This window comes from Taudactylus pleione, unplaced genomic scaffold (genome assembly GCF_031769625.1).
Source record: "Taudactylus pleione unplaced genomic scaffold, aTauple2 ptg000760l, whole genome shotgun sequence".
NCBI lineage: Eukaryota > Metazoa > Chordata > Amphibia > Anura > Myobatrachidae > Taudactylus > Taudactylus pleione.
In genome coordinates, this window is record NW_028285162.1 from 614,334 (window position 1) to 641,407 (window position 27,074).

General features: G+C 41.9%; 1 protein-coding gene across 1 annotated transcript in view; it reads left to right on the forward strand.

Annotated features, from left to right (window-relative positions):
- Positions 1–27,074, forward strand: part of SYNJ2 (synaptojanin 2) — a 215,307-nt gene that overhangs the window by 89,887 nt on the left and 98,346 nt on the right. The window contains exons 3-5 of the mRNA XM_088457429.1: positions 5,316–5,589; positions 20,356–20,581; positions 22,944–23,027. Of these exons, the coding sequence (XP_088313555.1) occupies positions 5,316–5,589; positions 20,356–20,581; positions 22,944–23,027 (584 nt within the window). The remainder of the gene's footprint in view (positions 1–5,315; positions 5,590–20,355; positions 20,582–22,943; positions 23,028–27,074) is intronic.

Sequence of the window (27,074 nt, forward strand, 5' to 3'; positions counted from 1 at the left end):
TTGGTATTATATATATGCTCACACCTATATATGCTGGCTGGGTGGGGTGAAAATATCAGAAATTGTAGGTCCGTATGGAGGTGAAACCAAAAACACATAATAGGCGCTAGTGAGACTAATAGCTCTCAAACAAGATAATCATTAACACTGTGCAACTGCTTTAAATGGGGAGCTATACCTTATCTAGGAAAAAAAAACATAGAATGTAAGCAATTAAAAGAGTGCTGTCCGGATACAGTATGTGTGTGCGTGTGAATATATATATATATATGTGTGTGTGTGTGTGTATATATGTATGTATGTGTTTATGTATGTATGTAGATATACTGTGTGTGTATGTGTGTGTATATATATATATATATATATATATATATATATATAACAGAAAATTTTGTGGGTTTAGGCGCCAGTACAGAATAACATCAAGTGATCAATACCACCTTTGATATAACATGCGGATATGCCCATAGGTTAGTAGATGGGCGTCAGCTCCCTGTCAAAATAAAGTAGTATTGGTGGTATACTACCTAGTACATAAACACAGATAGGGGAATTGACCATGAGCGACAATTTATTACAGAGAATTAAAATAAGGGGAAAAAATGGATAACATAAAAAATGCATTTTGAAATTTTATTCTATTTAAATTGCAATGGCTATGTTTTAAATCTCTTAATTGATTACCCCCATTTTTTATGTTATCCATTTTTTCCCCTTGTTTTAATTCTCTGTAATAAATTGTACATCACTTTTTAAACTTTATTTTATTGGTATATTTATTGTACTACCTATATGTCACTATATCTAGCACTTTTATATTAGCACTTTATATTATATTGCACTTATTGCATTTTTACACTGATTAGCGGATTTGCCGCTCATGGTCAATTCCCCTATCTGTATATATATATATGTATATATGTATGTATATATATATATATATATCATCAGGGTTTGGAACCTGGGAACAGGCCAGCCAGGCCAGGAAGGTTCTTACCCCATAAGAGACTAGACAATAGTATGATACAATGTTTTCGATGTATTGAATTGAGCCATATTGCTGCTAATTGTCCACTCACCTCTGAACCTATGCAATGTGATACTGCTTATGTCCGTCGCAGAATGTCTTTCTTTGCACAGCCTGTCACCGACAGGCTGAGACAGATAAGCAAATGTGTGATGTCACTATAGAAGGCAATCAAGTAGCGGCTCTGTTAGATTCTGGCAGTCTGGTTACACTTATGAAATCTGAACTAGTGAACCCCTTAAAGCGGAAGGGAAGAGCTGGTGGTTGGTGTGACCTGCATACATGGGGATACTCGGTATTATGTTACTGCGGAAGTGAACATAGAAACACGGTATGGTTCTGCTATAGTCTCTGTGGGTTTGGTGCATGGCTTGAGGTATGACATAATGTTGGGGAGAGACTTTGCTCATTTCTGGAAGTTGTGGGAAAGCCGATTTGTTACCGAAGTAAATAACCACGACCCATTTGAGAAGGCTGCTGATGCAGTAGCAGGGGGAAGTTTGTGCTTATTCCAAAGCCTGACAGGAGTGTACGTTTCAGCAAAGATTTCCGAAAATTGAACAGTGTGTCAAAGTTCGATGCCTACCCAATACCAAGGGTGGATAAGCTAATTGAAAGGGCAGGAAGCCAGCTGGCCAATGCAGATGCTTTGTCACGTGTCCATTGTTTGGGGGCTGCAGTTGTTCTGCCCCACAGGTTGAAACAAAGGGGGGGGGGATATGTGATAGAAGTACTGGTAAAGTGGTCAATGGCAGGTACATTTGCCCTAGGTTTTGGCCTATATGTTCTAAAAAACCCCAGGAGAAGTCTGTTTTGTAAACAGACCAGAGTATCGGCTTTTGGAAAAGCCGGTTTGGGTCCTGAGGGTGTGGATGTGAGGACAGAGAGGGCTCCATCCACAGGCCACTCCAGGTTTTGGGCCTTTCAGCCTGGTAACAGGCTCATTAGGTCTTGCAGCTGGAAATGGCTAAGATAAGCATGGCTTGTTTGTGCCTGAGTGTCTCACACCTGGGGAAGTAGGCATGCAGGCTAGCATGTCCAGAGACACTGGACATGCCCTGTAAGTACTGTGCACGTGCTGTTATTGATGGTGAGGGCAGTAGGCCCTACCATTCTGGTAGTGTGGGTATCCACTGTTTAGTTAGTGCCCAGTCGGCCTAGGGTTTTGTTTACTGTTTTATTTTGTTTATGCGTTTGGTACAATAAAGACTGGCGCTGACCAGTTTGTACAAGAACCCCAGACTTGTGTCCCGTTTCCTTGGCTGCTGTGTGTGTAAAGAGGGAGTTCCATCTACCCCAGGTGAGGGACCCCTATCCCGACTGTGTCACAAAATATATCTATATATATATATATATATATATATATATATATATATACATATGCACACACACACACAAACAGTAATTAATTCTATAAAATAGAAAAAGTGTAAAATACTAATGATAAAAATAACATTAACAAATGGATGTCTCCAAATAATCAACTCAATCAATTACAAGAACTTGCTGATTAAAAAATACATTTTGAACCAACAGAAATTACATATTAGAATTCATCAAATGTCTTAATTTGTGGTTATTGGCAACATATTCTAAAAACTCAGGGGCCTATTTATTAATAATATTATTTTTTACTGAAATAGAGTGAAAAGGGTGTTTTGTCACCCATTTCACATTATTTTAGTATTGATTACTAAAGGGTAATTGGAGTAGAATTAGTAAATTTCTACTCCAAACCCTAATTATCACATATTTTTAGTAAGCAGAATGTATTTCCCATACTTGAAATGGGAAAAGTGATCTGGCCAGATTTACTATAAATGAAATGTGAAAAAATACCGGGGGAAAGCCCTGTGATAATAACGCCACCTTGAGATGGCGTTATCCAGGGTTTCAGGGAGGTGTGACGCAATAGAGGGGCTGTGGCCGGGGATACTACCCATAAAGGGGGCGAAGCGGGGGTGTGGCAACAGAATTGCATCATTTTCCCCCGCCCCCGCTACACAGTGTTGATATTTTCAGCCTTGTGAAGCAGGGGGCGGGGTCATGATCATGTGAATCACGTCATCGCTGCCCCCCACACTGCTGCGGGGATCTGTTTGTTATTTGCGGGAGGTCTGGAGGGGTCGGCGGCAGGCCGGGAGGCGTGACTGTTTTTTCGGGGTGTGGGAGCGCCACCGGATCAATCTGGATAGTAGGCATGTATGGGCAGTGCAGAGCCAGGAGCCGGGCCCCAGTGATCAACTGTGTGGTCTAAATAGACCACAACCTGATCTCTGCAAAAGAAATAGTTAAAAAAAAAAACTTGCCTGATTCCAGGGACCGGAGATCGGTGCTCCGGTGATGTCCTCTGGGGCTTCACTCAGCTGGTCTACAGGCGCCTGCAATGCGACCCCTTGGGGGGGTCACGAGGTGATAAAAAAATAGAGGGGACGTGTGCGTACAGGATTTGCAGGGGCTCTGTACCTACAAGGGATTTTTGTTAAATTCCTGTAATATTTCCTAAATTCGCAATGTGAATTTAGTCGGAAATATCACACTACAACCACATTTTAAATGCGGGTTCTAGTAAATAGGGCCCCCAGAGTGGTTCAGTTGATATTATCCAGATCCACTAAATGTTAGTGTTTTGCCTGATGTTAGTCCGTCATCTGCAGGTTCATTAGATGGTTAAAAAAGCAGCAAAAAAAGTATTGTTAGTTCCAATCACTCTCTCCCAGTTAAGCATTCTGTAAACTCCTTGTAATTAGGTTTACTAAAATATCATAAAAAATGTAAACCTGCATCAGTCTCAAAATCAGTGGTATTGGTTAATATAGACCGGTAGTTTACACATAGGTAACGTTTGTTACCTATGTGTAGCAATTGTTTTGCCCGTGCACGGCTATGTCCTTATTTGCTCCAAGCGAAGATCACTTGTCGATGCTACTGAAGTAAGCTGTAGGTGGGGAGAGGCAGAAACTGGATGCGGTATGAAATCCTCTTAGGACTCAGTGACGTGCGGTGAGGTCAATGGCTGGGGAGGCACACATGTATGAAAACACAGTTTTTATATCAAAACTCTGGGGCATGACAGGGGAGGTTCTGCAAGAACCTAATAGTACCGCTGGTCAGTACGTCTGTTGGCTAAGGTTAGCCTCTTGTGTACAGTACTGCCACTGAGATCCCAGGGCAGTAAGGATAAAATGCCTCTGTATCAGTTGCTGACGCCGGCAAGACAGCACGTGAGGCGGAGGTACCAGGACTTGGTGCGATAATACTGGAGACAGTGTTTTCCTGTCAACCTGACTTGCGGGGGCCTGGGCTTGACGCTTTTCTCAGCTTGAATAGAAGGGCTGTTTCCCGTATGTAGGGGATAGGGTGAAAATGATGCAAATCGCATAGTTAGAGCCCCACCCCCTCCGCACGGACCCATGATTCGCAGCATCTTGTCACATCGGGAGAGGGACCTAATTGCGTGAAGAGCCTAGCCCTGCTCCCGCAGTGGTCAGCTTCATCTCCTTTCCAGGCGAAGCACAGAGAGGAGAAATATAAAGTTGCCAAGTATGCATAGTGCTCACTCTGCATAAACTCTATGTATTATGGTGTACTGCTCTGTCAGTTTGTGAACCTTAAAAAAAAAATTTATAGATCTTATTTAAGAAAACATGTATAATACAGGAAAAACACAAATAAATGAATTGCTATAGTTTTAATAAGGTTACTCAAAACATAAATTGGGATTTTAAGGCAGTGGTTCCCAAACTGGGTGCCTCGAGGCACTTGTAGGGGTGCCACGAGTTGTTGGTCCAGGACCAAATTAAATTATGTTCAATGTGATAGGCAGATCCGGTGCTTGTGGCTGCCTAACATAAAATATGTGGACAAACAAGTGCAATTCTGTCCACCATCACAACTGTACCTAAGGTTGACTTACAAGCACGATTTACTTAATTTAATATATTTTGCTGAATAAGAAACTCTTGGTCTAGGGGTGCTGTGAAAAAAATTCTGATACACTATTGCATTGTGATTCAAGAAAGTTTGGGTACCACTGTCTTAAAGATTTTGAAACCATCCAAGTTATAGCTTAAATAATCAATATTCACTGTATTAACATATTAACAATTTAAAATGTAAATGTTTTGATGGGCCAGGTTAGTCACAGGTTTATTCTATTGTAAAAAGTCTCTGATTCTCTGAATATGAACAATTATTGCAGCCTTTTTTAACTGATTGATGCATTTAGATGTTCCTATTTAATTGTACTTGTGTGGATGCACTTTGAGTATATTGTTGTTTTTTCTAGGAAACTCTCGATTGCACTTTCTTGTCTTGGTGAGCGGATGCACCTCTGTTGGAAGAATCTTAGATGTGGAAGTATACAAAATCACAACAACAGAATTCTGTCCACTCCAAGAAGAGACCAAAGAGGAGGAGCGGGTTACAGCTCTCAGGAAGATACTGAATTCAGGGATGTTTTATTTCTCTTGGCCAAATGCAGGATCAAACTTTGACCTTACTGTCCAAGCTCAAAAGCAGGCTGACCATAGTGGTTATGAACCTGGGAACTGGTTCTTCTGGTTAGTATAACTGTTACAATAGTATATTGTTCTATAGCTTTACAATAGTATATTGTTACAATAGTGTAACTGTTACAATAGTATATTGTTCTATAGCTTTACAATAGTATATTGTTACAATAGTATATTCTCTAGCTATTAGGTGCATAACCTCTTTAATTTCACTTCTTGATAGTTACAACAATCTCACAAAATATCGCATTCTTATTCAAAACATCACAGAACAAATTTAACCTTCCAACAGAGATTTTCATAGTGCACAAGTACAACCGCACACAGTAATATATATATCTTTATATTAAACACACCGATAAAACGGGACCAGTAAATAAAGTACATTGTATGTGCTATATGTATTACATATGATGACAATAAAGCAGTAAGCGAGACTGTAAAGTGGAATACACTATGTAAGTAATTGTTGATAAAATAATATTCACAAAATAAACAAATATATTAAAATGTAAAAAAAAAAAATTAAATATTGTTAGATCCACCGCATGACATATGCCACAAGCAGATCATACTTCAAGCATAAAAACAAATAAAAATATTATTCAAATTAATACAATTATATTGGTACCAAAGTAAAAATAGTAAAAAAGAAACTTGCAACAGGAGATGGTATTTTATTTGAATTTTCTTGGTGATTCTATTTGTTCATAGTTTTATGTATTAATATCCATTAAATCATTATTAGAATTTAGCATTTTTTTAAAATGTATTTAATCTCAACAAGATTAATAACATACAGTATAGAAATGGCCTTTCAAATAGGCAGGAACAATATAAACCAAATACACATATCTGTAAAATCAACAGAAGATAGTTAAGTAGTAACGTTACTGGATTTAAACCTCTATACGCTCCTGCCTATACCTTCTAAATCCTGCCTATACCTTCTAAATCCTGCCTATAACTCCTAGAATTGACGCTATTTGCGTATGCAGTCATACAGTAAATAAATGCCTTCAGACTTTGAGAAATGTGTTTCCAACGCACAAAGGTTATTATTAGAGATGAGCGGTTCGGCTTCTGTGGAATCCGAACCGCTCCGAACATTGGGGATCCGAGTCCACCCGAACCCATACTACAGGGGGGGCTACTACTGGGGGGGGCCTGCTACTGGGGCAGCCTACTACTGGGGGGTCCATACTACTGGGGGGGGCCATACTACTGGGGGGGCATACTACTGGGGGGGCATACTACTGGGTGGCATGCTAATGGGGGGCATACTACTGGGGGGGCCTGCTACTGGGTGGCATGCTAATGGGGGGCATACTACTGGGGGGGCCTGCTAATGGGGGGCATACTACTGGGGGACATTCTACTGGGGGCACTGCATAGTGGACCCTACTACTAAGGGGACTGCATAGGGGGCACCACTGCTGGGGGACATTGTGTAAAAGGGTCACTACTGTGGGCATTGTGTAAAAGGGGCACTACTGTGTGTCATAACATAAATAAGAGACACTACTTTATGGTGTAATGTGAATCAGGCCCTATGTGCGGTGTAATGCGAATAAGATTGTGCACTGTGACTCCTAGGGCCGTAGCCCACTTTGTAAACAAGTACTGTGACTCTGCTGGCCGTACCCCACTGGGTGGGTGCACTACTTTTCATTTCTGCCACTGCTGTGTGGTAATGTGTCATAGATGTGCTTTATACTGTGGTGTCTGTGTCGTTGTGCGCTGCTTTGTCGCTTAGTAACCAGTCAGCTCACTGCAACCTTTGGCCAATAATGTTGAAAACAATATTATAAGCTGTGATATGGTCTAAATTGACTGGAAATTAATGTTATTGAGGTTAATAATACTCTAGGAAGAAAAAAAAGACCAATTTATGTGATTTTAGCTTTTTTTGTCAATTTTTGTAAAAAAATCCAAATCCAAATCCAAAGCCAGTCACCGCAGTTTGGCAAATCCAAGTCCAAATCCAAAGCCGGACGACGAATTAGAACCAAATCCAAATCCGGCAAAAATGGTCCGGCGCACATCCCTAGTTATTATTCAACATAAAAACAGTAGGTTACATGCTGTGATCTAAAGACAATTTAGCGCGAAATCATACAGACCCAAGGTACAGTTATACATACGCACGCGCACTGGGACCAGTTACCGGCATCTACAAGAAACCTCCATCAACAGCATCAGCAAGAAGACTCCAGATTGGAGTCTGTACGCACATTTATACCCTTACAGGGATAAGCAATACAATAGGCAACTTTGGCATGATTCCATTGGTTCCCAGTCGCGGTGCTTCTGTTACAGAACATTTAACAGGTTGATTCAAATGGACACAGGTCAGCCTCCGACAGCCTTTTGTCTCCTTTTTCCCGCCGCATGCAAATCTAAGCTGCTTACATTACAAAGTACATTTTAGTGTTTTAACTCTCTACAGTCCATAAGTTGAGAATGCATGTTGCGATCTTCTCACCGATGATACCAGAAAGCTGTTGAGACATAGTAGATCAGTACAACACCAAACATGGTTTGCTTATCATGTACTAAACCTTAGATATCAAAATAGTCTTTATTTCACAACATTAGCAAGAAATGAATAAACCTTGAATATTACACTTTGAAACTTTGGAACCTTTTATGTGAGTGTGCAGTGTGTAAGTATTTGTGGTTTGGGAAAAGAGGCTAGTTAGATTTATGTAGCGAGGACTTTTAACTTCGAGAAGATGCATATGCATGAAGCTAATAAACAGCGTTCGTACGTGGGGTATTATGCATTCGTTAATGTGCGTATTTTAATGTGTGTATGGGGTGTGGTGAAATATGCGATCGCAAGGTGCTAATAATAGCATCGCTATATGTACTTAAGGGGTCTATGTACTAAGCAGTAATAAGAGACATAGTGAAAAGTGATGTCAGTGATAAGGTGCCAGCCAATCAGGCCCCAACTGCCATCTCACAGGCTGTGTTTGAGAAATGACAGTTGGGAGCTGACTGGCTGGCACTTTTTCACAGACTTATCACTTTTCACTCTGTCTCTTATCACTGCTTAGTACATAGAGCCCTAAGTGTGAGCTTCCCTAAAATGGCGCTGGGCGGCCATTCACAAAATGGCGTTGTGCAGATCTAATTTTCTAAGATGGTGTCTTGTGGCCATTCGCAAGATGGCGTCGTTCCAATCTAATTTTAAACTGATTCTGTCTCAGCCAATTATCCAGCTTCGACAATAGTCAGGGTAATTACAGAAAAGAACAACTATATATGTGAAGCTAACTGCATAAAACATTGTTGGTGGATGTTATGCTGGGTACACACTTTGACAACGGCTCGGTGAGTAGAGCGATCCACTGTTGGAGCTACCGATTGTTAAGCTATACAAACATTTACCAAACGACTGATTGATGTCTGGGCTGACATCACAACTGGGCAGGCATTTAAATTTGCCCGCATAGTTAGATGTCCGTGTCAGCGGTCTCTGCAGCAAGTGTACAGGTGGACGGCGGGTTGCCCTTACACACATACAGATGCACCAATATATTTTTCACATATATCGGCATCAGCTGTGCTGCAGGACCAACCTGATATGTCTGAACTATGTTATTCACAGACATATCGGGTGTACATTCCTGCCAATGCACTCCACAATATATCGCTGGTCGATAGAATGAGCGATATATCGGCAAGTCTGTACCCAGCATTAGTTTTGTGTTATAGCTTATTGTGTGTATCCTTAAGTTTAATATTATAATAGAGGTAATTGGGGGGAGGGAAAGCATGAGGGGGTAGAAGGGGGGTATTCTCCAAGGCTCAAGCAGCCTGCCATACAGAAGCCCAAAAAGAACTATGGGACCAAGGAAATAAACAGTGTCAACAACATTAAGAAATACCAGGGAGTGGGAGTTGTGGAGTAAGTACTAAGGTTCCCAGACCGAATTAATTATAGATTTTGTTGTGAAGCAAACTGGTAATATATCCCATTACTGCAACGTGCTACACATGGACAAGCATAGCATTATAGTTTGCTGGGCCTGGCTTTTTCCAGTTTCTAGCTATCTGTGAGTGGGCCACAGTACAAACTGGTAATATATCCCATTACTGCAGCGTGCTAGACATGGACAAGCATAGCATTATAGTTTGCTGGGCCTGGCTTTTTCCAGTTTCTAGCTATCTGTGAGTGGGCCACAGTACAAACTGGTAATATATCCCATTACTGCAGCGTGCTAGACATGGACAAGCATAGCATTATAGTTTGGTGGGCCTGGCTTTTTGCAGTTTCTAGCTATCTGTGAGCGTGCCACAGTACAAACTTGTTGTACTAGCTTGGTCTGGAGATAGCTAAGAGCCTTAACTGGGTAGAACAGTAGCATAATAAAGGAGTCAGTAGGTATAGTGACACTAAGTTGCCGCCCAAAGAGGGCCAGATAAAGGAGGTAGATAGCTCCCTGACTACCTGCAGAAAAAATAAATTTCAAAGGATGTGAGTTGTCTGAGCTTAGATATTTGAGTGTAAGATTGTATTAACACCTTTTAAATAGAGGAACTGAAAGTGAAGGGTCGAGAATAGATGATCTTCATTAAAAAAAAAAAAGTCAGAATAAGAGCTTGGAGTGATATCACCAGCCACATGCCAAAACCACGTAACCCCAGCCAGTATCCGTGGTAAAGCACAAGTGTCATTGAACCCCATAGGAAAGAGAGGGTGTCGCCAAAGAGGAGACAGAGAGGATGGTGCATAATTTGTTTTAATAAATGCTTTATGTAATCTTTAGAGTGCTGTAGGATGGAGTTTTGCATTTTCACCATTTCTGTAAGTGTCAGCAGTAAAGATCAGTTGTTGGTATAAGATGTATAACTGGCATATTCCTCCCCATAGCATTGTGCAGGCAGTGATCCAGTAGAAACTTCCTTTATTAGTATAAAGTATATAACATGCAGCATATAATTTATTGACTGCTTCCCTAAGCTTCAGGAACCTGAGCACAGTGTATTATGGGTGAGTCCTCCGAGAACACTCCAATAGCAGAGTAATCCTGTTCTGTATAAGATGGATAGTACAAGCCTGTACAATACAGTCCTTTGTTATCCAAGAATTCTTTCCAGTTAGCTCTGCCTGCCTATGACTATTGCTAATGGAAATATAATATATAATATATGCATTATAGCCTAGATACAGAGTTATGTTTATATGGAATTTATACAGTTCTTTACTTATTATTAACCATTTTCCTTTCACATTTATGAAAAACAAAATGCAGAATGTTCAGTACAGAAAAGTACAATTACGCTGTAATACGGATACGGATTGATGCGTCCTTATACGTCACCATCGTTCTCACCAGCCCTATAGCAGGTGCCGTTTCTTAGGCTGGGTACATACCTAAAGATTTTCTGTCCAACCCGCCAACTAGTTGATTGGTTGGAATGAAAATCTGGTAAGGTATGAAAGCAAATGACAATCAGCAATTTGCTCCCAAATGCCGGAAAATGGACAAAAACTGTTGTTTGAACAAATTATTTAGACCAAACATTTAACAAACTTGTCTGATGTCTATTTTCATCTGTTTTCTGGCATTTAGGAGCAAATTGCTGATCATCAGTTACTCCCATACGTTACCAGATTTTCATTCCAACCAATCAACTAGTTGGATGGTTGGATAGAAAATCTTTAAGTGTGTACCCAGCCTTAGTCAGACTATGGCCTCCTGTGCCTGCCGCTTGCATTGAAGTGGCAGTGACAGTCCCATAATACACCCACTGAACGTAACATTTTTGCATGCATTCTAGTCACCACCCAGGAACGCCTATTACTTTTCTATTCTGTTTTGATACCATGCATCTCAATTGCAACAGTGCCTTTGTGCATACACTCTGTGTAACACGTGTCATAGGAGCCTTTCAAAATGTTAGTGCATTTGCAGTTGCAGAAAATTGCTACGTAAACTTCGGCATTGTATGCGGCTCTGTATCAGGCATATTATCATTCTAACATCTTCCTGGTGATCTTTCTCAGCAACATGTACAATAAGTATAGAACAATTCCTTTTACCTCTTCCCTAGACCAACTGCAATTAGCCTCTTTATATGCCGTTGCCAGCTTTAGAGCATCATGTTTCCTGCAGAATGTTGTATATGTTACATTTTACTCATTGTAACTTATGTTCCTTTTATTTTATTATAATCTGAGAGATTGATAGAAGTCCATTGTGAGGAGATACAAAAATATATGTCCTACTTCGGGAAACCTTTAATTACCTCAGCGTAGGCCGGACATCACATAGGCTGAAATATTTCCTGTGCACAGACCGTACATAAGCATTAGAGAGTGACATTAAATATTGAATGCTGACAGCAGCACATAATACCTGCCATGGTAATGAAGGAAATACCCCACTAGCTACTGAATACAAGGCTGTTACTCATTAATGACTAGTTGTCTCCATTTCCTATTTGGTTTCTCTTGTGCTACTGGTTAAATTACTCGGACAAGTTAAAAATAATCTATTCCGCAATGGGAGATTTGCTGGAGCTGGAAACGTTGTCATGTACAGATGTGGTTAAGATTGGATATCCCCCCACCACCATCCAAGTTTAGCGCGCAGCAAAAAAAAATGGGCGTGGTGAAATGATGAAAAGGGCGTGGCTACTGAAAATGGGGCGGGCCAACATCACACACCACCAATTTCTTTACAGTCTGGGAACATTCCTTTCTATTCCATATGCACCTTACCAATACGGTGGGTTCTCACAATGTGGAACCTTTGAAGAAATGCATCCTCCCTGTGACGACGGCGTCTTCAGTCGGTATTCAATATTCATGTAGGTCACATCATCCGGAAGATGCCGGTTTGTGTAGGAATATTAACAAGGTCATCATCATACAATAGCAGTTCAACCAGACTCGTTCCCCTTCTGTAATTCCTTCCCTCTGCGTCTCTCAGCCACACCATCATCTCACTGCATCATCTCAGCCAAACCATCATCTCCCTCCATGTCATCTCTTCTTAGCCACACCATCGCCTCTTCCCCTGCGTCGTCTCTCAGCACACCATCATCTTCCCCCTGCATCAAATCTCAGCACACCATCACCTCCCCCCCCGCGTTGTCTCTCAACACACAGACACACACTGACACAGATACACACAGACATATACACAGACATTGACACAGATACACACAGACATACACACACACTACCATAGATACACACTAACACATATACACACACACACAATGATAGTATGTATGTGTCAGTATGTATATGTATGTATATTGATACACACTGACATATATATATATATACACACACATATACATACACACAAACACTGACACACATATACACACACACTGACAAATATACACATACACCATGACACATGCACACAAAGCCTATACAGACACACACTTACACACACACAAAGCCTATACAGACACACACTTACACACACTCAGCCTATACAGACACACTTATACAGACACACTTACACACACAAAGCCTATAAAGACACCCTTACACACACAAAGCCTATACAGACACACACACAAAGCCTATACAGACACACTTACACACACAAAACCTATACAGAGACACTTACACACACACTGAAAGCCTATACAGACACCCACACACAAAGCCTATACAGACACACTTACACACACACACAGCCTATACAGACACCCTTACACACACAAAGCCTATACAGACACCCTTACACACACACACAAAGCCTATACAGAGAGACTTACACACACACACACACACACACACACACAAAGCTTATACAGAGACACTTACACACACAAAGCCTATACAGACACACTTACACACACAAAGCCTATACAGACACTCTTACACACACAAAGCCTATACAGACACTCTTACACACACAACAAACACACACAAAGCCTATACAGAGGCACACACACACATAAAGCTTATACAGAGACACTTACACACACACAAAGCCTATACAGACACACTTACACACACAAAGCCTATACAGACACCCTTACACACACACACAAAGCCTATACAGAGACACTTACACACACACACACACACATAAAGCTCATACAGAGACACTTACACACAAAGCCTATACAGAGATACACACAAAGCCTATACAGAGACACTTACACACACAAAGCTTATACAGAGACACACACTTACACACACAAATGCAGCCAGCAGCCCCCCACATAAAAAATGAACACCCCCCTCCCCTCCCCTCCAGCAGCAGTTTAGCCATCCAATACAGCCCCCCCCCCAGCGGCAGTTTATCCATTAGCCACCCCCCCTTTCACCAAGAACTTACCTGTAGTGAGATGGAGAGCACCGGGGAGAGAAGAATCACTCCTCACCCGGCGCAGACGGCAGCTCTAGTCCAGGACTCCAGCAGGTCAGGAGGAGGATAGAGCTGGTAGGAAGGCTGCCTAGGAGGGGCTGCGAGCCTCCACTGCAGCTCCCCCTACAGGCAGCCAAGCCAACAGCAGGCTAGCAGGCACACTTGCCTGCTTGTTAAAAACCAGACTCAGGACACAATGGTGGTGCAGGGGAGGGCGTGCGGGTACGATGCCCTGGCCGGCAGCATCCCCCTCTGCAGGGCTTGCCATGGCGCCCAGGGCACGTGCCCCGCTCGCTCGGTCCTAGTTACGCCATTAACTGGCACAAAGCATGAAGCATAATGCAATATATTATCAATGCTCAGCGATGCAAATGTGCAGTAACCCGGAGAAACCAATCAACAATTATTTGTTTTGTCTATCTATTGCAAGGAAGAGAGTGAATACAAATGTCTGATTGGCTGCTATGGTGTATCGTGCATTTTCATAACTGAGTAATGCATTGCGGAATATGTGTGCGCTATATTCATAACTGGTAATAAATGTGAAAGTGCTAAATAAGGTATTAATGTGTGCCTCACCAGAGCAGCCCAGCCACACCAACCCCAAGGGGCACCGCACCCCAAACTCATCCCCAAAACTGATAACTATATCCAATTTGGGTAATAATTGCCCAATATAAGGCCACATGATAATGGCACATACAAATATACCTGAATTGAGAGCTAGCTTACCTTGGTGTGGCTAGGCTGCTCTGGTGAGGCACACATTAATATCTTATTTAGCACTTTCACACTCTCTAATATATTTTTTTCTATTTTATTGTGTGTATATATATATATATATATATATATATTTTAGCATTTTAATTACACCTTAAACTTATTAACGCATAGTTTTTGCTTTAATCTTGTACTAACACTTTAGTCTCTCACTGGTGTGCTTCACTGGGGTGGCTGGCTATCGCCAGCTTTTTTGGGGGTTCTGCACCCCAGATTCTGACCAAGTGATAGGGACCTCCGGTATCAGAGACGCCGTGACGCGGCCTGGAGGCTTAGCCATATCTTTGCAAATATATGCAACTGAGATCTCTGAATTATCTACCACCATGTAGTTTTTCAAATCTTATTGCTGATTTCATTCAGTGTGCTGGGGGATTACTTTTTGTTGTTTCTGGTAATAAATAATGGTTGTAGATAAACCATTGTATATAGGCTAAAGCTGCATACACACACAACGATGTTAGTAACCAATGATTTTAGTGAACGATTTTCGTTCAGATTTTCCCTTGAAAAAGTGAACGAAAATCAGTTATATCGCTGCATACGATCCATGATTACCAGTTCAATAGTTTACAGATGTGTCCCTGGAAGTGCCACTGTTTGTTTTATTTGTTTGTTTTTTAGTATTGACCAAATGTACCATGCTATTTCTCTGTCAGTCTATAGAATGCAGTTCTCACACTATGGATGTTAATAATTATAATCATTTGATAAATTAAGAATGGGGTCTAACTAAACTAGATAGTGACCCTTGAAATTATAGTATATTTAATTGTTGCCAGTTAGGGTATGCTGGGAAAACTTATATGCAACTGAAAAGACAGCATATATGTATGCCCACATCCATATGAGCGTTTCTTGAAGCCGGCGGAGAAAAGATGCAGCAGGTATTGCATGAACTTGATCAACTGCTGTATCCATGCCATTAAAAAATATATTAATAAAAGTTATCTTCCACTGCCACCCAGAAGAAGTAACCAGCACCAGTGCTATAGTCTGGGCTTGTTACTGTTAATACAGAGGGACAACGTAGGATCGCCCTGTAAAGCAAGAAATAGCATCAGCCTGGTTGGGCTGGTCACTCTATCACAATTATTAAACTCACCTTTACATGTTATTTCTGTCATCAGCATCAGAACTTATCTTTACACCAAGGCTTATGCGGCCCATACACTGTGCGATAAAAAGACGTACAACCTGTCTTATAAGATTTCCCTTGAAATTTTCCCTTGAAATTTTAGATACGATGTGTTCAAAAGCTGTACGATTTTTCGAACGATCATACGATCCGATGTTTCGTTTCACGATTACAAATCGTAAACGATTGATCGGTTGTGCACATAACCATTACGATAAATTTGCTGGAATGTGAATAGGGGAGGGCTTATCTAGGGGGTATAAAAGGCAGCTACCATTTTAGGTATGTTATATACTCTGCTCTGTGACTAGTTAAGCTTGGCTGTATACCTGCTGAACGCTGTGCAGTGCTAGTGTGCTTTGTTAAAGCTTGACTTGTACAAAGTGTTGTATTTCTTCAGATATCTATCATCTTCTGATGGATTTCTATCGCCATAAGCTTTTGCTAGCCTATGGCTCCTTGAAGCTGAAAGGCGAGGAAGCTGAGGAGACGAGGAGGATGAGGATGAGGTTGTGCTGGACTAAGGAGTGGCTGACGAGGAGGGAGAGTCGCTCCCATATTCCCCTGCTGATGGAGATTAGGGAGAACAACCTGGACGATTATCGCAACTATCTGCATATGGATGACGACACCTTCCAGGAGTTGCTGCGTCTGGTGACTCCCTATATTCAGAGGCAGGACACCAGCATGAGGATGGCCATTCCGGCTGAGGACAGGTTGGTGGCTACCCTGCGATATCTGGCTACAGGACAGTCTTTCAAAGACCGGAAGTTTGGGATCCTCATTTCCACCCAGCGTTGGGGCACATCATACCCGAAACCTGTGATGCCATTGTAAAAGTCCTGAAGTACCAGTATTTTAAGGTGAGTAAAAACACAATACTTTTTTTTTTTTTGGTGTAAAAAAAATATAAAATTTTATTTAATTTTTTTGTAACCTGTTTGCAATCAAATGTTTTGTTAATTAACGGAACGTTAATTACAACATATTACGTTGTAATCAACATCACATGGCGCAAGTGCAGATTGAGGCCCCTGCAAACATCTGCTCTTGTGTTTTCTTTTGGCCCTGCTCAATCCGCATCATCCACACCCCATACCATGCAGCAGGTATTGGGAGAGAACAAAATGGCTGATAGACTAGAAAAAAAGAGCATAAAACTTTTTCCAACATCACCAAATACTATAAAATTCGGGATTCTCAGCTCCCTCAGCCAACATGGCACTATATAAAACCTCCGTAGAGGTGGATGTGGAGGGGTAGGTCCTCTCGGGCCTATTGTAAGTGGGAGGGGGTGTAGGAATGGATGGGGATGCCCCATTCGTTCTGTGGCCAGTTACGTTGCTGGTGGGCGACCATGGTAGGATGGTGCTGCGTAAGGAAGTGGAGGCGACAGGAGTAGAGGACCTGCAGGTGGAAGTGGAGGTGACGGGGTTACAGGGTCTAGGTGAAGCGTGGAGGTGCCTGTCAGCTTCTTTAATTTACCCAGCATAATGACCTGGTAAATTATTCTTTCAGCATGAAGCTGTTGCTCCTCCTCCAACATACGTATGCTACTTGTAACGTGTGACCCAAGGCTGTCGAAGTGGTCTGGGGGTTTGCAGAGTGCCTGTCTGACTTGCTGCATTAATGGATCCGGGTTTGGCAGACCCCTGCGTGCCTGTCTTCTAGCTCGGCGGGGAGGCTGTGGTGCCTCTACAACACTCTCAGAAGTTGTAGCCGGTGCACTTGGTGGACTAATAGAGAGGGTCCAAGTCAGCCGGGAAAGACTGTAGGAGTAGAGAGAGATTAATGTTAATATACAGTAAAGTCTAATTTATATTTTTTCTTTATTTTAGTTTCCTACAATGGTGGAGGACTGGCAGACCATAGGTGATGAATTTGATTGCCGCTGGAATTTCCCAAATTGCGGAGGAGCCATTGATGGGAAACACATGCGTATTATCCCACCTGCCCACAGCGGTTCATTTTACAAAGGCTTTCACAGTATCTTGCTGATGTCGGTGGTTTATGCCAACTATGAGTTTATTTATGTGGACGTGGGAAAAAATGTCCGTGCTTCAGATGGTGGATCCTTCAAAAATACAGAATTTTATAACAGACTATCCACCAACCGTCTCAAATTTGCCATCTTCTGCGGTTACGAAGCATGGCCTCAACTATGTGTTCGTGGCTGACGAGGCATTTGCTCTACATGAACATTTATTAAAGCCGTATGGACAAAGGGGACTGACCAGAGAGAAACGCATTTTCAATTATTGCCCATCTAGGACCTGGCGAATAGTTGAAAATGCATTTGGGATAATGTGCAGCAGGTTCCGGATATTCCATACGGCTATAAACCCTTGTGTGGACAAAACTGATTCTGTCGTCATGGCCTGTTGTGTTCTGCACAATTCTTTGAGGAAAAAACATACCTTACAACTGCGGACTATGGGGATGGCCATCAACGAGCAGGAGCAAACACACGAGGGTTTACAAATGCCCTCTGTCATCACACCATCAGTGAGGGAGACAGTAGCAAGTGCGCAGGCAAAAGAGGTCAGGGAGCAATACCTGGCCTACTTTAATGGAGTGGGCACTGTACCATGGCAGGAGGACAGTATCCGATAATGAACTTGTATGTACTTACCACATCCATAGTCGAGGCCGGCTCATCCTCTGGGTTCTCCACTGGTACAGCCTCTTCTTCCGGGCCTATATCTACAAGTAGAGTTTGTGAAGATCTCTGGGGCTCTTCCTCGTGGAGAAATTCAAGAAGGGGGTAGTACCAGAGTGTACTGTTATAGATGTCATCCGTCCCTGCGCATGACTCGGTCTCCTTCCTCCGCTCTTTAACATACACTGTGCGGAGGTTTTGGATGCGTCTTCTCACCCAATCTGGACAAGCCTCATCATGGAAGGGGAGGGAAAAGGTGACTATGTCATCTATCGCCGTCGCCCTGCGATATTTGTTTTTATAGTCCTTGGACTGCACCTTTCACAGGCACTCGTGAGCGTGATAACGCTCAAGGAATCCACTTATAAACTGGCGTTCTCGAGGGCTATTCATTTCAGTGGAAAAAAAAAATCAGAAACATCTGTAAATATAATATATATGTTTATTTTTAAATGTTTGAAAATGTTATTGTTGATCATTGATTGTGTTATAATGTTTATGGTTGAGTTTTTAGTTTATAGTTGAGTTTTAAGTTGATTTTAATAAAATGTAACATTTTTAAATATTTATCTGTGTACATAATTCAGTGGCATAGTGGTGTATAAACAATGGCAGTGCCAGGGATCATATGTATTGGTAGCATAGTGGTATATAAACAATGGCAGTGCCAGGGGTCATATGCATTGGTGGCATAGTGGTATATAAACAATGACAGTGCCAGGGGTCATATGCATGGTGGCATAGTGGTATATAAGCAATGCAGGGCCATGTGGGAGGACACACGGTGGCATAGTGGTATATAAACAATGGCAGTGCCAGGGGTCATATGCATTGGTGGCATAGTGGTATATAAACAATGCAGGGCCGTGTGGGGTGACACACGGTGGCATAGTGGTATATAAACAATGGCAGTGCCAGGGGTCATATGCATTGGTGGCATAGTGGTATATAAACAATGGCAGTGCCAGGGGTCATATGCATTGGTGGTATATAAACAATGCAGGGCCATGTGGGGGGGGACACGGTGGCATAGTGGTATATAAACAATGGCAGTGCCAGGAGTCATATGCATTGGTGGCATAGTGGTATATAAGCAATGATGTACTGAGTGCCACGAAGTATACTCACGTCAACTCCACACGCTGCGATGCGATGCTGCTGCTCTGACGCCGTCTCATACAAAATGGAGGAAGGGAGTGGCTAGGGATTTTATACACCTCGTAATAAGACATCTGATCGTATTACCTGCCAAAAATGATACGATGTGTGTCACATCGTGGTAAGATAGGTCGCCCTCGTACGGTTTTCCAGTACGAGAGGTGATCCGATTAAATGACTGCGGGGATGCGTATCGCCATCGTATGTACACCAAACCAACATACGATGTATACGATCGATCGGTACTATCGATCTAAATCGTAAAAAAAAGCTTACTGTGTATGGCCGGCCTTAGGCAGTCACAGCTAGGTCTAACTATGACAGGCCTCCTAAATGTAAAGGGTATGTGCCTCTGCTCTGTGCTTGCCTGCTCCTGATACACCTCTCCAGGTTTAAGGAGCCAAAAGAACAAGTTCATCTCCCTTAAAATCTGGACTCCTTTTACTGCACAACTTGCAGTTAGACCAACTTTTAATTACAGTACATTCAAAGCACTGAACTGTAGTGCTATTAATCACACAGACACAATGATTCAGGGTGAGGAAGAGTGGACATCTCCTAAACAGTCCTGGGCATTAAGCCCCAGAGTTGTGCTAATGAGGAGATGGAAAAATATTAGTTGGTTTCTTCACCTTTTATACCACAAGTGCGTTAGACTTAAAATGCTGAAATGTTAAAATAAGTCCAGTTTACAACCCACTTATATATGGAATTTGTGTTTGCAGGAACAGGTTGTTGCATGTACCCTTGAAGCACTACCAAGTCAGCTGCTCTGACTGGCTTCTGAAGGTCATCTGCGGAGGGGTAGAAATCCGCACTGTGTACGCCTCACACCGGAAAGCCAAGGCTTGCCTTATCTCACGTATCAGTGGTGTACGAGCAGGCGCCAGGTTCCACATCCGCGGGGTGGATGATGACGGACATGTTTCTAACTTTGTGGAAACAGAGCAGGTATTGTAATAGATTTCTCTTTCTTTTACAGTTGACACTTAAGAGACGTAGTAGTTATAGAACTGTACCAGCATGCATCATCCTTGTTTCTGCTCAATCAAAAACTTCTGTGTTTTAAGCCTACAAATAGAGAACCAATATTTTTAGTGACCCCATGGCCAGTGGTATGATTAGTAGCAGTCTGTTACTTTGTGTTTGATGTGTTTTTCCAAATCATCTTGTTCCATTTACTTCCATATTCCCTGCATTTATCACCTGTAAATGTATTGAGAGTGACCACCACTGACCTGAAAAGCACTAGTAACAAAGCATTTCCATTTGATACGTGTTTGCACTCATGTTTTTACTTGCAGTTTCTTTTATACAAAGGCAGTACCATTGGGTATGAGGCCTTATATGTAGTGAAAGGCCTACATTTGTTTCTCATTTCCTAAAAGTGACATTTGTGCATACACATAAATATTTGCTCTCTGTGCATCCTAATAACTAGGATTGTTTTTTAACCCAGTGCTATATTTCAGCAGGAAGGCTGTTCTTGAACCTCTCATTAACTATGACATTGGGCCGAATGCATTTTGTGGTTAAACCTCAGAAAATGACATTTACCGCATATTCACCAAGCCCCGATATGCTATTAATACTGTACCTCCAAGAGTTGTCATTCTACAGTCTACCCCTAACTGTAACTTTCACAGCTATTTCATATACTAACTTACTGCCATCACTCAGATTTCTAATTCCATTTCCTTTTTTAAATGGCATCTAATAGTGTATTATGGGCCTGATTCTGAGGTGGAAGCAGAACAGAAAAAAAGCATGTAACTTTGCACCTTGGTAAAACCATGTTACACTGTATATGGGGCATATCTAAAATGTGCGGAGAGATTTACATTTCAGAGAGGCGTGTTTTCTTGGCTTTGCTCCCACCTCAGAATCAGACCCTATATGACACAACTGTGAGCTGCATGTCAGAACTGCTGGTACACAATTCGATTTGGTAATGTTTCAGCAGCATCTAGATCTAGAAAGTGTTTATACCATCTCACAGCTAGCTTTATCGTGCTGTATTACTAAACTACAGCAAAAAAATGTAAATTACTATTTAAATTTTTTTACTGTTTATTATTCTGTTCATTTACTTTCTTACTATTTTGCTTCAGGTAACAATTTAGGATTTAGGGCGTAGTTCCACTGAAGTTAGTACACAAGGTAATCTTATTATGTCATCATACTGCTATTACCATAAGGGTAATAGGCTTAGTAAGTTTGTGAAGTTATAAACAATTTTGTGGTAATGTGTTCCTTATATTAATACAGTAAGTTACCGTATTGTATGTTAGGAGAAAGCATGAGGGTGAGAAGTCAGATTTTCAGTAAGGTTTGCAATTTCATCTTTTGCAAAATAAAAACTGATGTTTTCTGTGTACAACCACCTATGAGGTTATTTTTATCTGGGGCTGATCCATATATCAGTAAACCCTTCTAATAAATTAGATATTAGATTACCCTTCTATGGTTAAATGTGGTTTTTACTTTTATGTAAGGCCGGCGTTTCTAATCCCGACAGCGGCATCCAGGCAGAGGAGGAAATCCAGATCGTCAAAGGTAAGTATGTACTAACCTAATTCTAACCCTAACCCTCCCTTAGGGGTGCCTAATCCTAACCTCCCCCCTCTAAGTGCCTAAACCTAAGTCCCCTGGGAGTGCCTAACCCTAACCTCCCCCCGGGGGTGCCTAACCCTAACCTCCCCTAGCCTAAACCTAATCTCCCGGGGGGGTTCCTAACCCTAAGTCACCCCCGGGAATCCTGAACCTAACTCGACCACCCACCCCCGCGGCTGTCCGCGCCTTCGATCGGTAAGCCGGGTGTCGGGCTCCCGGCGTAGGTAAAATGACAGGCGTTGGGATATCGATGCCCGTCATTTAACCCCTTGCCGAGATTAGACAGTCAGGAAGCCGACTTTCGGTATTCCGTCCATCGGCTTCCCGACTGCTTTCCTAAGTTGCATCATTCTAGTCATTGCATCTGCCAAAACTTTTTGTGTTGCTCCACTATTACATTAAGAAATCTAAACTGAGTAATAAAATATGATGAGAAAATTGCTCAAATATATTTTTAGAAATCTAAATGCAAAATGCTAACTTGCAGTTTGGATATGTTGTCCCTTTTATTGCTGTAAATTATTTCATTCTAACTAATAAACCGTTTGGAAGTTCAAAGTTGTTGACTGGTGGAGGAGGGCACCTACCCTTCCACATTTGTAGTTGTTTCAGTATATACTTATAAGTATAAGTACAATTCAATATACTAGTTGATGTCTGAAGAATATAAATGTGATCATATGTACATTTTTTTTTACAGACAATATATGTGGATAATAATGTTTCCTCCTTTGTTCAGATCAGGGGATCTGTCCCGTTATTTTGGGAGCAACCCGGGCTCCAGGTACAGTGTTACACTTTCTCTTTGTTTAATCTCAATGTATTCCAACAAAAAATGTATGTAAAATTGTATTATTTGTGAAACAAAGGGATAAGTTATTTCGAAGAGCAAGAAAATCAAGTAAATCCATTTTTGTCTCCCGTTATTTATTTGCGCCATGATATGCTCAATGTATATTATTATGCTTTATAAATTTAGTTGGAGAGTAATAATAAATCAAGTATTTGACTATATATGTTTGTTTCTGAGTTGGGTAATAACCCCGATATTAATAACTGAATTGATTTATTACTCGCTCTTTCACCTCTTTGCATGGTGCTTCTCTAACTACACAGACAGAGATTAATACCCTTTCAAACATACAGGTCGACCCAGTGTTCTGTCTATGTGTGAAAGAGTCCAACCTGGGTTGACTGTCATGGGTCCGCAACCCTTCTTACTACCAGGGTTTTTCCCCTCATTGACCCAGGTCGCCTATAGTGTGAAGGCACGGCCCAAGTTTTTAGACCTGGGTCACTCTGAAAAGAGCTAGTTGGCTGTTCGGGGCGCTGGCAGATGACCTCATCATCAGGCGGCAGAACAGACAGCATGGTTTATTGGAGTGAAGAGGAGGTGTGTGAGCTGCTAGCTGTTAATTGCTGCATAAAGCTCTCATTTGCTGTGTGAAATAGCAAAAAAACGCAATAGCTCAGGGACTCCGTGCTACACAGTAGTAACTCGTTGGCCATGATTAAATCAATCCTCCCACTTTTCATTATCTAATTTTTGTGAGACAAAAAAGCGCCCACTTTAAATGGCTCAGACTGATTGCCAGGGCAGACACAGTCTAACAGTGAAAGAAGTTGACCCCGGAATAACCCGGGTCCAAAGGGTTGTGTGAAAGGGAGTCTCCAAGCTGTGACGCAGGCTGTATCTGTTTCAAAAACCTGGGTTGGAGTATGGTCGAAGCCCCAGCTTATATCTGAAAAGGGTATAACAGACTTTGCACTATAGACAGTTTTATTAGCAGGTGATTTGTGCTTTCATCGCTCAGACATACATTATGCTTTCTTGAGTGATGAGCAGATTTTCTTGGTGTATGCTAGACTGAATTGTTTCTGCTGTGTTGCAGAGGATGTTGTCCTTTAAAAGATGCCTAATAGTGAATGTGTTGCACATAAACTAAATTGGGTACAAGTGCGATGTATGTGCACCGGGCGCATATGCTGCTATTGCAGACAAGAACACACACGGAGCTCTGCATATTGGCAATAATATACTATTTTTCATACACTTTTTTTTTCTTTTCTTTTTGTGCTCATTTTGCAACTAACTCTGCATCAGACCCAGACACTGTAGATTGGTGGATTCATACACAGGGGCAGGCCAAGTGCTGTCACAAAAGCTCAAACGGTAGATTCAGCTCTTTTACCTGGTTCAGATCCCATTGGGTCACAGTCTAAAGATGTGGGCGAAGCTTCAGCTGTCTCTAGTGAAGATGAAGGCAATACTGTACTTTACTGAATGTCACATTATGAGGTATAATCCTATGCTATATTAGATGCAAGTCCTATTTGAATTATCAGGAGGCTTTACAGAAAGTTCTAATATAGACATAATTATTTTAATTAGGTAACCTTTTCAGTGAAAATACCCTGCAAATATGTTTCACTATAGTTATAATGTATAATATTGCTTTCTTCGGTAGGATGCCTCTAATGGTTTGGCTCTTCTGTCTGCCAATGTCGGATCATACAGCTGCTGATAATACTCAGTATTGAAGCTCCCCATATTGCACTCTACGTAAAACTACATTATTACATTTTACACTACTTTAAAAAATGGCAAATCCAGCCTATTACATGTCACCTCATAATAGCCCTGCTTTGTTACAAAGACAAGCTTTCTGACATGTGGCCCTCTAATCCGTAACACAAATCAGCATATACATTAGTATTCGTGTTGTATACACAGGTATGGTTCATTTCAGCATCATTAGATGTATCAAGAAAGATGCCATTTCTGCAGCAAGTAATGTGGCATAATTAGGCATTGGTGTCCCCCGTATACCAGCAGTCTCAGTGCGCCGCACTGTAGGCATACTCCAAAAATCCTGCTGTATCCCGTGTGTCTCATCCACTGCTACTGCTGAGCTGGAGTCTATGTTGAAGTGTTTGCATTTCTGTGTCACTTTCTTAGTATGTGATCACAAACCATATCATCCACTGTAAATACATTTAGGTTATTGGGACTCATTGCAAAGATGTAACTGGCAGATATGTGTCTTTATTCTCCTAACATGCTGTATTAATTCTCCCAAATATTTCTATGAATGTGCTGAATATTCTTCCATAAAGTATGCTGTACACATGGCACTTCTATTCCATTGCTGGCAGAGAGGGAAATATCTCATCTGGTATTATGTCGTGCCAAAGAATGTCTGCAAGTTATAAAGCAGCCAAAGAGATTTATATTCAGAATCCAGGGAAATAATATGTTGTCTGGACATGGCATTTCCTCTGAAGTGACAATTATAACATTAAAGTGTATCTGTGACTACCTGGAGAGAAAAAAGAGCAATATTGATAAATACCGAAAACAACCTCCTATAATGGTGCTTTCAAGTATGGATTTGTGTATTACAACCTGTAAGAGGCTTAGCTGAAAACCCAAACAAATCCTTCTGTAATTATTCCTCTAGCAACACGTACAGCTTCCCGATCCTGTGACCATTCAACACAATTGCTTACAATGTGGTTTTCATTTCATTAATAAGGCGAAATCTATCAACAGTGTATTTGACAATATATCATACTGGAGGCATAGGTGATAGGATACAAAATCAAAGAAAGCCTCCATAGATCAAATGAAAGAAGGTTTTAGTTCTGGAATATGTAATGTCCCATCCTGTTCTGGATGCAGAATAGCTGGAAGGAATACCAGGACTGGTAATAGATTAAGGGGGAATTCAATTAGCCTTTCACGGCTGCCGTGATTCACGCAATTCTATTGCAAAAGATGTGAAGCAGTATTCACCGAAAAAATGTTCTTGGTGTTAGCAGCGAAAAGTGCAGGTGAAAATGGGGTGATCTGCCTGTACCCCAAAAAAAGTCAAACTAAGATAGAGTAATTTTGTAGAAGTGTTTTAGTGACCATATTCAAAGGGTTTGGTTTTTATAATTTGTGCCAGATGGCTGTTTTTATATGCATTATTCTCTAACAAGACAAAAAATGATAGGAAGCAATATTTTCTACATCAGGGTCCATAGGGTATCCACAGGATACCTTGGGGGTATAGGTGATGACGTCAGGCATCGGTCACCATAGAGTTAAGTTTTCAGCCTCCCAGGATGCACTAGGGTCCCCCTCCTATACCCCGCCCCCGAACCAAGGCATCTCAGTTTCGTTGGTGCCCGGCTCGGAGTCGGAGCACCTGTTTAGAGGGGGGCTAAGGATTAGCCCCTGAAGTTTTCTTCAAGGCAGCTATGGCTGCCCATCTGGAAGTACAGCATGGACAGTCACTACTGACGTCCATGCTGTCTTCCCTACACCCCCGCCGGTACCAGAACGCCGGTACTTATTCCGGGGATGCTGGTAAGCATCTGGGGTCACAGCTAGCGGTGACCCCAGATGTTTTGGACCATGGCCGGATTTAAGGGGGGCAGCAGGTAAGCAGCGGGGTCCCGCGGTGGGTCCCCGCTGAAACATGGTCCTAATTCCCCAGGTAGGGGGCTCCCTGGGGACTGGCTGCAGCGTGGAGCCAGGTAACAAACCTGTGCTTCCACTACCCCCCTGGGACAGCGGACCGCAGCTGAGCGGTAGTGCTGCGGCGTCCCAGGGGTTAATTGCATGCCAGGGGAGTGCGCCTTCCCTGTACACAGCCGGCGCCTCCCCCGCTTAACACAGCCCTATCCTCGGTGGCCATCTTTACAGAAGCATGGTGAACGCTGCTGGAAGCTGCTGATCGGTGGCATCGTGGTCTGGGTGCCCCGGCATACCTCTCTTCCGTTGGAACAGGTCTGTGTATGCAGTGCTGTGTCCTACCAGACTGTGTCGTTGAGGATCAGCGCT